Source organism: Xyrauchen texanus, chromosome 41, assembly GCF_025860055.1.
Source record: "Xyrauchen texanus isolate HMW12.3.18 chromosome 41, RBS_HiC_50CHRs, whole genome shotgun sequence".
NCBI lineage: Eukaryota > Metazoa > Chordata > Actinopteri > Cypriniformes > Catostomidae > Xyrauchen > Xyrauchen texanus.
In genome coordinates, this window is record NC_068316.1 from 18,131,601 (window position 1) to 18,143,686 (window position 12,086).

At 38.2% G+C, this 12,086-nt stretch overlaps 1 protein-coding gene across 1 annotated transcript in view; it reads right to left on the reverse strand.

Annotated features, from left to right (window-relative positions):
* The window catches only part of sema5a (sema domain, seven thrombospondin repeats (type 1 and type 1-like), transmembrane domain (TM) and short cytoplasmic domain, (semaphorin) 5A), a 161,983-nt gene that overhangs the window by 117,289 nt on the left and 32,608 nt on the right, over window positions 1–12,086 (reverse strand). The window contains exon 2 of the mRNA XM_052113736.1: window positions 6,706–6,933. Coding sequence (XP_051969696.1) covers window positions 6,706–6,862 — 157 coding nt within the window. The 5' untranslated portion in view covers window positions 6,863–6,933. The remainder of the gene's footprint in view (window positions 1–6,705; window positions 6,934–12,086) is intronic.

The window sequence follows — 12,086 nt, forward strand, 5'->3', positions numbered from 1 at the left end:
CATTATACCGCAATATATTCTTATATCAAGCTATCATTATATCACTGCATTAAAGTGTTACATTACTGGATTAAAGACTTGCATTAAATTGAGCTCATTTTTGAAGAGTTGTGTGAGCGGCGTGTGGGGTCATCCACAATGCTGGTTGCTTTGCGGATGCAGTGTTTTTTTAAATGTCTTTGATGGAGGGAAGAGAGACCCCGATGATCTTCTCAGCTGTCCTCACTATCCTCTGCAGGGCTTTGCAGTCCGAAACGGTGCAAGTCCCAAACCAGGCAGTGATGCAGCTGCTTAGGATGCTCTCAATAGTCCCTCTATGGAATGTAGTGAGGATGGGGGGTGAGAGATGAGCTTTCCTCAGCCTTTGAAGAAAGTAGAGACGCTGCTGGGCTTTCTTGGTAATAGAGCTGGTGTTGAGGGACCAGGTGAGGTTCTCCGACTCTGTCGCTGAGCCACGTCTCCGTGAAAACAAAGATGCAGCAGTCTCTAAGCGCACGCTGCGTAGTCTGCTGGAGTCAGATGTAGTCCAGTTTATTGTCCAGGGAGCAAACATTTGAGAGCAGAATAGACGGGAGGGCCGGCCGGCTAGGGTTTGTTTTTAGCCTAGCATGGACCCCCACCATCTTGCCGCGCTTTAGCTTCCTCGCACACCGCTTACGATGTCCCCTCCCTGGGCACCGGCATCAGGCGATGCCGATGCGTAGCAACTCCGGCATATCATCATGCAGCTTGGTTGTTGCATGAATCTTATATTTTAACAGTGTCTGGCGATGGTAGACACGAACAACGGTCGCGCCGATGTCCATGGCCGTAAAAGTCGGGCTAAGTGACAAAAATAGCACCATTTTGGATCCGGAGTGGCCGCTGCATGCTACCGCACCGCCATCTTGGATCAATCCAAGATTCAAGTAACATGAGCTCTTAAAAGCTGCATGCATTAATGGAAAATGCTGTTTTAAAGTAGATTTAAATGTAGTACAACAACTGGATATCAACTTTCCAATAGTATTTCATGGCAACTATCCCTTGTCAGATGTGTTGTATCTTGGGTTGCAACACATGAAATGTGTATTGTCAAATGCATTGCTTCTTGTTTTAAAGCCTGTGAATGACTGTTCTAAGTGTGAATAGACCTTTCGCCTGTTATTTGTATGTCTGCTTTTTGACTCTCATTTGAAGAGTCCTTAAAACTGGGTGTAATATCTGTGTTTATTTTCAGTGCTGACTAGGTTAAATTACAATTTAATTAAGACACAAAATTAAATGATGTCTAGTGAATTCTGTAACAGTATAAGGATGGGCAAGGAGGAGGCTGGAACTGGCTGAACAGTCAACATTAAACAACATAAAACATAAAGACACAGATACATGTGCAATGAGGCAGCGTGCGTCTCTCTCTCTCGATCTGGCGCCTTCAGCTCCCCTTTATCTCACTCTCCTGCTGATCAGTTGATTCAGCGCCGGGGCACCACCGGACTAACTTAATACCCCACACCTCTGGAAGGGAGACTCTGCCCTTCCGGCTGTTCTGTCAGCCGGTGGTCCACCCCGCCTCCTGCAAACCTGGGGGAGGTGTGGGGAGAGGGAAAGGGCGAGCGGAGACAGAGAGAGAGAGAGTGAGAGGAGAGAGAAGATCTTGCTTGCCGGTTCCCGGATGCGCTGTCGCCCAGTCCTCAACTCCTTCTCCTCTTTCTGGTGGACGCCAGCTCGCTCATCCCCAGGAGGATGGTAGTGAGTCCTCTGGCTCCTGGTGGATGGAACCGCTCCTCCCCTTCTTTGGCAGACGGCAGCGGTTCCTCTGGCTCTCAGCAGCTGGCAGCGACTCCTCTATCCCCTGGCAGACGGCTGCGGCTGCTCCCCTGGCAGATGGCAGTAGCGAGGACTCAAGTAACAGTGCATCTCTCCTCCCTCCTTGTTTTTGGCACCACTGTAACATTACAAGGATGGGCAAGGAGGAGGCGGGAACCAGAAGAATAGTCAACATAAACTTTAATGATATAAACTTAACTTTAATGATATAAACTTAAAACAACATAAAACATAAGGACGCAGACACAGCAGCAGCATGTACACGTGCATCTCTCTCTCCTTTGAACTGGTGCCTCCGGCTCCTCTTTATCCTGCTGTTCAGCTGATTCAGTGCCGGCCGTGCACCATCATGGCCCGGCCACGCCCTCCTCCTCATCACAAATTTGTATTTCCATCAAGCTGCGCAATACAAAGAGAGCTCTGACAAGTCTGTGCAGACATCACTCAGTCAGGTTATGACAAATATACCTGTAGGGAACCATCTGCTTCCTAAACCTGTCATCTACAACAAAAGGAAACCCTTGTTTTCACTCCTTCATACATAGAGCAAAAAAAAAAAAAAACAGCTCTCTGGAGACTAGACTAAAACAGAATGCAAACCTCACACACAATGATTGAACAACATCAATCTAGATTTACATCATCTGTCTAGAACATAATTTCACAAAACACCCACACATGAGCACAGCACTATGGTTTTATGGTGCAGGTATTATTTCTTTACAACCAACCATTTACATTTACATTTATGCATTTGGCAGATGCGTTTGTCCAAAGCGACTTACAGTGCACTTATTACAGGGACAACCTCCCCGGAGCTACCTGGAGTTAAGTGACAAGGACACAATGGTGGTGGCTGTGAGGATCGAACCAGCAACCTTCTGATAACCAGTTATGTGCTTTAGCCCACTACGCCACCACCACACCAACCAGTGTCTATCTTTACAACAGAGATCTAACATGAGAGCTCAGCTGGGGTTCTAACATGCGAGGAAATATATTTATCTTTTTTATAGTCTTCTACACAGCGACAAGCCAACTGTCAGTGGTGTCCTACCCACTTTTTGATCCCATATGGACCAGGATTACGTGGTCAATGGAGAAATGTGTCACCACACCAGTCTGGGGAAGAGAACAGAGGTGTTCCATTTAGGAATACACAATCTTTGAATCCCAGCTTTTCTCTTTTGGTTGGGATTGACACACATGTCCATGACTCAATCCTTTTTATTGATTTTTTTCAAAGAGGCTTCTTGGAACAGTCTCTCTTATAAATGCAGACTGCAGGCTTGATTCAAAAAGGCAAATTTAAGGAGAGAGCAAAATGTTTCTTTCCGCCTTTAATTCTGTCTAAATTGGCTTACTGTGTGGCCTGACGAAGTCTGAAAGGTTTAGATAAAAAGAAGAACCATCAATCACACTCTCTATGTAGCCTTTGTCAAGATGAACAGCACAACACTGCTTTTTTGCCTACTCTTTCACAAAGCAAGACATTGTAGCAAAACAGATACTGTACAGGGGTATAGCTGTTTTTAGGTATGAAAAGCTTCAGTAAACTACATCCTTTTCATCTATGTTAAATACTGGTTCGTTGGTGACTAGATTTGATAATTGGATGAATCTAACAAAAAGATGTCACATATACCAAAATAAAAATAATAAAAAATACAGCATTTCAATTAAAGAAATTGAAGCCTATTTTTAGGACCATTACAACTTTACGATTAGTGATTCTTGTTAGACTCTCATTACTGTAATACAGTATTATAGTTTTTACTGTATTACAGTTAAAGAACACTGTAGAATTTGTTTTGTGTAATTTTAACAGAAAACAAAACAAAATAAAACAATTCAATTTGTTAACTGATTAACTGGTTACCATGTAAGGTGAACATTTATATTTTATTTAAAAAGACAATACATGTAATTACATGGTGTAACAGATTAACTACATGTTGTTCTGCAAAATGCCCACATTTGCTGCTACTGAGGTTGAGGTACGGGTAGGATTAGAAGTAAGGGTAGGGTAAGGATTAGGATTAGGATTAGGGGTTAGAGTTAGGTTTAGGGGTTAGGGTTAGGTTAGGGGTACATTTAACAGAGTAACTACAAAATGTAATTAAATGCAAGTACTTTAAATGCAGATACAATGCAACAACATGTATATCCATAATAATACAATGTATCAAGTACATAGTAGTTAAGACCACCTTATATAAAGTGGGTCAAAAATGTATTTTAGAAGTAATTTGTATGATTTATCTTATAGCTAATGGTAAAAAATATTTTCCTCTAATTAGTAAATTAGTTTATGTAAACTATTGTTAAAATTATAGTGAAAATAAATAATTTCACCATTCCCCAAATTAGCAGTGAATTTAAATATTTCTGTCTTTTTTTTCTTACTTTCTTTCTAATATATAATTAATGTACAATTTAGAATGTTTTATATTTTACACTTTATGTTTTTGTTGAATGTTTATTGCATTATTTTAATGTCACATTTTAATGTGTTACCCTGATGGTGTTTTTTGTTTGTGTGAGTGGGCACTGTCCACATATTTATTGGCAATTGTTCCTAGAAAGGCAATCTTTGAAGAAAATTTCAGAGAAAAAGTCATCATGTGACCTTTTGTTTTACTATCTGATTTACTAAAGAAAATGTAAAAGTATAAACCACATTTTTGTAGTTGTAGTAGTTTTGTTTATGAACATTATATCATTAAAGGAGATAAATGGTAGTGAACTGTAAACTATACAGGTAACACATTGACACCCTGTAGCGCCTGAAACATAGTCAATGTATTTTTTTACAGTAAATTTCTTGCAACCATAGCTGCCAGTCTTTTAATGTAAATTTAACAGGATTTTTATTGTATTATTCTACTGTAAAATTACTCTAATACAATGCATTTTGCATATTTTATTTACATCAGCATATATATAAAATAGTAAAATAAATACTACGATGAAATACACTTTTTCACATGAAATAAATTGAGATTCTGCTGGGAAAATGTGCATAATTGTCATTTTCAAACAAAAAAAAATATAATTTCTAATTTCTGTCTTTTAAATTTGGGGTGACACATGACTGGAACATGCTCTTGACTTGTTTCAAGAATTTCACCCAATTGAACCTCTATGTTTATCTTCCAGTAATACAAGAGCCTGTTCAGAAAATGCAGTATAATCTGAACTCCAGATGAGAACTGGGACCATTAAGGCCATACGGAGTTCAAGGCTTATTTTAGAATTCGCAGTGGAGCACTTCACCAAACACATAAGAGAAAAGCCAGAAAAGACCAATGCCCAGCCCACAGATCCCAGTGATGTTTAAATAAATGTTTTTACTGTAGAAAGAGTTTTTGTGAAGACTGGTGTGTGGGTATTTGATCATACAGCAGGGCAGCAAATAAATGTGTAAACTGGGACTTGTTCAATGATCAGTAAGCTTTGATTCAAAAGCTCAGTCAAACAGGGAGAACAAGGTTCAAAATGGTACCAATGGACCGATATGGGTTTGGAATGAACAGTTTATAAAGTGTGTGTTTGTGTGTGTGTGTTTGTGTACACATATGTGACAGACCTCCCTATCACTGCAGGGCATGCATCCATTCTCTCTGCATAGTATTTGATGAATGGGGTGCTAATTAAAAGGTTTGTGTGTTGCATTTGTGTGTGTGTTTATTGTGTGGAAGAGGTGATAGACATCTCACACATGTTCTTTAACACAGATGGTGAACTCATACCATCTTGAAAATCAATGGCTTAAATAGCTACTAGTCCGTGTTACTATTCATTAGACCATGATTGCGGGCAGCTTTATTCTACATAAGCTCACTTACAGTCAGAGATGATCACTAAGCAAAAAAAATGACCTTGCCTTTCCACTCCATTAGCCCCATCGGACCCCCTTTGGCTTTGACATTTAGCTGCACAATTACTTATTGAAAATTGGCTGTTAAATTTACATTGAGTACAATAAACATTCTCTAGGAAGGGAGTCTAGTAATTTAAGTTGTGGGGAAGGTGACTGAGTTTGTCAATGCAATTATGTTCCTTTGATTTAAGCCAAAACACACTGTTTAAGGAAACAGTGTCCTTAAAGTAATAGTTCAGCATAAATGAATGCTCAGTCATAATTTCCCCACCCTCATGTTGTTCCAAACCTGTGTGACTTTCTGTATATTGTGGAACCCAAAATATGTTAAACAGAATGTTAGACACTGACAGTCTCAGTCACCATTCCTTTTTAAAATATGGAGGAAACAAAACATACAATGAAACTTTCTGTCTAACATCTCCTTAATTTTGTTCCATGGAAGAAAGAAAGTCATATGGTTTGAAACAACATGAGGGTGTATGATGACAGTTTCCATTAGTAATACTACTACTACTACTAATAATAATAATCAAAATAATGATTACTCTTAGTATTATTATTATTATTATTATTATTATTGTGTAATACATGTTAAATGTGTATTATGTAATGGAATATTGGGGCATAAATGTCCATTATGTTATATGTGGAAGTAACTAGTTACTAGAATATTATTTTAATTGGATTCTTTCTTACTCTTACTCGAGTACTTTTTAACAATACTACTTTTACTTCTACTTGAGTATTTTTTAAAAAAAAGTAATTGTACTTTAACTTGAGTAAAGATTTTGGCTATACCCACCTCTGGGTATAAGGACATTTAATGCATGTTTTTTTATTTGATTTTTTAACAGAACCTTTCAAATCTTGTTACGGTGAAAATGTACATTTAGTGTAAATGTTAAGCTCTGGAGCAACTCAAGCCTGTTGGTTTACAATAACAAAGATATACATATTGAAGTATACAGTTCTCCTTATCAGGCTGTTGTGTGTAGGACAGAGATGCTGACCTGTATGAGAGATGAGTGGGTGTTCAGCTTTGTGGCAAGGGGACTCCAGAGCCCGTGTGGCCCCCCGGCAGGGAACTCCTCTGGGCAACAGCAACAGCAGGCTGTGCAGCAGGACAAGGCAGCGGGCCAGGGGCATTCCCTCCACAGGGGGAGCCATGGGGGTCCACAGGACTCTGCTCAGTACTGCTGGGGCAGGGGCATACGGTGCTGGGCATCTGCCACTGAAATCTGCAGGGGAGAAAAAATGAGGGAGAATTATTGAATGCTTGTCATAAGATTAGACTGAGTTCATTAGAAACACTATAACTTTCACAACCTTCATTAATGAGTCATTAACAAACATTATTACATTATATAATGATTAACACATCATTATTTAAAGTAATTTATCCACTTAAAGTTTTACACTACTATGTACTAACATTAAAATACATTAAATACAATGTATTTATTATGTAACTACATATTGTTTTGCAAAAGTTTCTCACAAACTTCACATTTGCTTAGTACAGGTAGATTGAGGAGTAAGGGTAGCGGTTAGGATTGGGGGAATGGTTAACAGTGTAACTACAGGTGTAATTATATACAGTTACTACAAATGTAAGTACAATGCAACAACACAACTTACTGTTAAAAGTCACAACTAGTGCATAGTAGTTAAAAACACCTAATATATAGTGGATTCATGTCCATTTATTTGGTATGTAGCTATTTCCTTTGCAAGATAGTGTCAGTCTTGAGACAGTCAGCCAGTCGTTATTGCCAAATAAATCAATTCAAGTTGATTCAAGACCTGTCCACTTTGAGTCTGGTTCCTGTCTGGGTTTATTTTGTGACAATGACCGTGCGACTGTACATTTTTCTGTCTTCAGTCTTATTAATGCATGTTATTATAAAGTGTTACAGATTTGTGTTGAGAATTACATACATGTATTTGAATCCTGTGTAGCTTGGTAAAGGGGAAAAAACAATCTTACACTTTTTTGAAGTGATAAATGAAGGCAGAAAAGAGAGAGTGCTGGTCATATATAGGGAGATTTTGAAATATAATACTGCTAAGACACATAGAGCAGCCAGATAAAGAAAATGCAGCTGTTGAGCTCTTTACATTCTCCCCTCTCTTCCTTGCCTCTCATCTTTGACCTTTGACTTCACTTCCATGAATCAGCACAGGAGGGCTGCACTCTAGCTCCTCTGAAGTGGCACGCACCATCACAGAGCATACAACAGAACATGCAAGCTCCACAGGGGCCCCTCACACGGGGCACACAGAAGCAGTACAACTCAAATGTAGTTTTGCACTACTGAGATATTCACTATATATATTATACTCAAGACCACAACAGCAATGACTCTGCAGGATCGGATTTTAGGTCTATAAGATGGTCTGCAGCTCAATCTCATCAAGTTTAAGGGGGTATTTACACTTGGTCACTTCATGCGATTTTTACTGATAGCTATCCAATCATGAAAAGACAAAGTACAAATGCCCTCCAAGATGCATTTAAGACAGATAGCAATTCGATCACTCAAACCACTTCAGGAGATGCATACAAGATGTGCAAAGTTGAAATGCATCTGGTTTTTCAGGCCACATACGCAAAGTTTGCTCCACCTAAATGAAACTAAGTCAGCATAGAGAAGTTTGGGAGCACAAAGACAAAATGGAAAGCCTTTGCCTTTTGTATCGCAATAGTAGAAGGAATTTTAGCAAGTTTAGCCACCTCCAACTCACATCAAGTGTAGAAAAATATAGCTGCCTGCTAGGCATTACCATCATCATGAAAGGGAACTTCATTAAGTTTGCAAATAGAATGAGAATAGAAGATCGGATTCATATCTGTTTTTCAAAGACACATTTATGTGGCCAGGCGTAAATGGAATGTGCATATCCAATCGGAAAGCAATCCAAACGATCAAGATACTTTATGTTACTAACTGTAAGTACTGTAGGCCCAAAGACAAGCACTCACACCACTGCATTACCAGAGCCTGTCAATCAAAAATCCTCTAATCTTTACTGTCCTCGGGATGGCCTCTCTGCAGTATGGCAGTTGATGAAATTGAGTCAGTCTATGAGAAGGGCAGTTGAGAATTCTATTACGGCAAAGTTGCTTTCATCAGCACAGACCAAAGAGACTTCGGGAATTGACAGAGCGGTGTCATTCAGGTTTCAATGGCCTGATGGAGCTGATGGTTTTGGAGACACATGTCTGTAGTGTCATTACTATAGTTTAATAAATGCCAGCACGCACACATATAAACACACACACATGTTGGTGCATCTATCATTATGGGGACTCTCCTTAGACATAATTATTTTTATACTGTATGAACTATAGATTCTATCCCCTATCCCTAACCCTACCCCTAAACCTAACCTTCACATAAAATGTTCTGCATTTATACATTTTCAATAAAACAGTATGTATTTTTAAGCTATTTTAATTATGGGGACACTAGAAATCTCCTCATAAACAACATTTATGGTAGAATACCCTTGTAATTACCAGTTTAAATCTAAAAAAAAGTCCCCGTAAACCACTAAAACCTGCCCACGCACGCGCACACTCACAAGTGCACGTGCACACACACACACACACACACACACACACCCACACATACATATATATATATATATATATATATATATATATATATATATATATATATATATATATATATATATATTTATATGTATATAAGTAATATCACAAGAGCAAGAGTGCGATATGGCCCTACATGGCTGTGATTCGGCTGCAGGCACGAGGCCGCAGGTTGTCATAGCAGTGCTGATTTAGGGCTGATTGCGAGTGTGATATTGCATATAGAACAGTTCAATTAACAAGTACATTTTGTAAAATTAGGAAAATAAAAAATTGTCATAAAAATAGCATTTGTGCAGGAAACTACTTTCTTACCAGACGGATCAGAATCTGCCGTTGCTGGTTCAAAACAAATGATGCGTCCAAGCCTTCAGTAGTAATTCAAAAATGTCACTTCAGAAATAGTATCACGGCTTGTACTGCTTCTACCAAGTTATTGGATAAACAAGGATGGATGTGAGAGTATGTGTGTGTGTGTGTGTGTGTGTGTGTGTGTGTGTAGAGGGAGAGGGAGAGAGAGAGAGAGAGAGAGAGAGAGAGAGAGAGAGAGAGAAAGAGCGACATGGAGCGTGTGTGATCACCTGTTGCCAAAGCCAAGCAGAAATGCTGTCAGCTTTCTGGAGATCAGCTTTCTCAGTGGAAAAATTGCCATCCAAGCGGGGGCTATAGAAACCGCATTGTCCTCTGCCATTTTGAACATTATCATCCACACTCCAGTGTGGAAACTCCAGTAAGAAGTAAGTAATGAGTTGTTTAATTAATCAGTCTGTTGTGTCTCTCAGCTGTGATGAGCCATAATGCTGAAGTTGTTTGTTTAAAGCCGTTTAAACTATTTTCTAGCTGTAGTAGTAGTAGTAGTAGTAATACCAGCAATCAAGGAGCGCTGTTGTATGTAAACTATGACGGACGGGTTCACTTCACTTCACCAATCATATCACACTCAAAAATTATCTTTTGCCACCACCTGCTGGCTAACATATGTAATTTCAAAAAATGTAATAAAAAATACATGGAAGAGACACTTACAGTAACAGTAAATCATAACACAAAACACATCTTTTCTCTCTGGCATTTGTTACAACAGAGTTTTGATATGTATTATTGTTATTAACAGTTACCAGCTGTATTTCATTTTCTGTGTTATTTTTATCTTATTTCATTTTATTATTGCACAGCACATTTGTCAACAGTCTGTTTTTTTTAATTGTGCTTTGTAATTAAATTGACTTTGCTATTAGATGTAAAATCAAACATAGGATTTATGCAGGTTCAATGGAGCTTCATATTATATCTTCTAATGAGCACAATTTTTTCCAAAATGAGACACATTGGTTTATTTATTCTTTGTACTTTTTTCTGTTTTTGAGTGTGCCACCTTGTCATTTTGCACATGAGCTAATGTATCGCTGTATCAACTGCTGTTGCTCTTTTTTATGTCAGAGGATTTGTCCAGATCTATATTGATTGCATAAATACATGAATAAATACATGATGTACTTATTGGATGACACATGATGAAAAATGTGTGCCTAAATGGTGCTGGGTCATGTTTGGGAAAACTAGGACAGCTGAACTGTGGCCTGAAAAAAATGTAAAAAGCACTCACTCTAGTCTGAATATGGACTGCAGACCACAAATTGCTGACCACTTATTGCTTTTGAAATCAAGCAGTTGAGTTTTGTGCAGCGAGTACTCCCATTTATCAGGCAATTTCATTAAAATCAATTGGTGGTGGGGGCACATAAAAATGATTGAGTGGCCGGATTTGGCTGTGCTCTGACACATTGAGCTGTGATGTTCATATGAGGGATGTGGGTTTCAATCCAGCCTGCAACATTTTCCCCATCCCATTTCCACTTTCCATTTAAAAAGCCATAAAAAGGGAAAAAAATGCAACTGTAAGCTTAACCAATTAACCACTGCACAAAAAGAATGGTTGGTCATTAGTCAGGATGTCATAAACTGAAAAGACACAAGCTCTGAGTTTCCTTTAATCATAGCTGCACACATGACAACATGACATATTGCTGCTATGGTCCACTGTCTGTCATACAGGAAATAACAATGTATGTGATAGTGATGAAACAGGCTGCATGCAGTATCCCATTGACACAAACTATCTCTCTCTCTCACACATACATGCAGTCCCCTATTCAGATCTTTAAATTAATAAAATATTGAAGAAACATGTAGCACTGAATCAAAGGACTATGCTCATCTGCAATAAAAATAACTCTTATGTATTGGACCGAATGTGGTGAGGCATTAATTCAGACTCAAATTCCATAACAAAAAAGAAGCATGAATGAACCTATAATTCAATCCAGTTTGAAGCACAATCAACTAAACATCTTAACATCTTAAAAACTATATGTTCAAAATTCTACATTCACTCTGGATGTCATTCAATTCCTTAAGTAGACTCACTAATCTAGCTATCATTCATTGCCAAAGGGTGATAACTAATAATTTTACACTTTAAAAGAATATACTGTGCGATTGACCAAAGTATGTGGTCTTAACTACATGTCTATGTTGTGTTTCTCTCCATGTTTGTGTAACTGGTCCCGCTCCAAGCGAGATTCAAACCGGGGTCTCTGGCATGGAAGACGTATTTAATTAATTTGATCATCCAAAAACAGAATTACCATTTATTTATTATATAAATAAATGCATTTATTTTTAGAAATACATTTTCTAAGTAAATTTATATTCATTTAAATGATTATATAAAATAAATGTATTAATTACTATATATACATGTGCTATTTTATA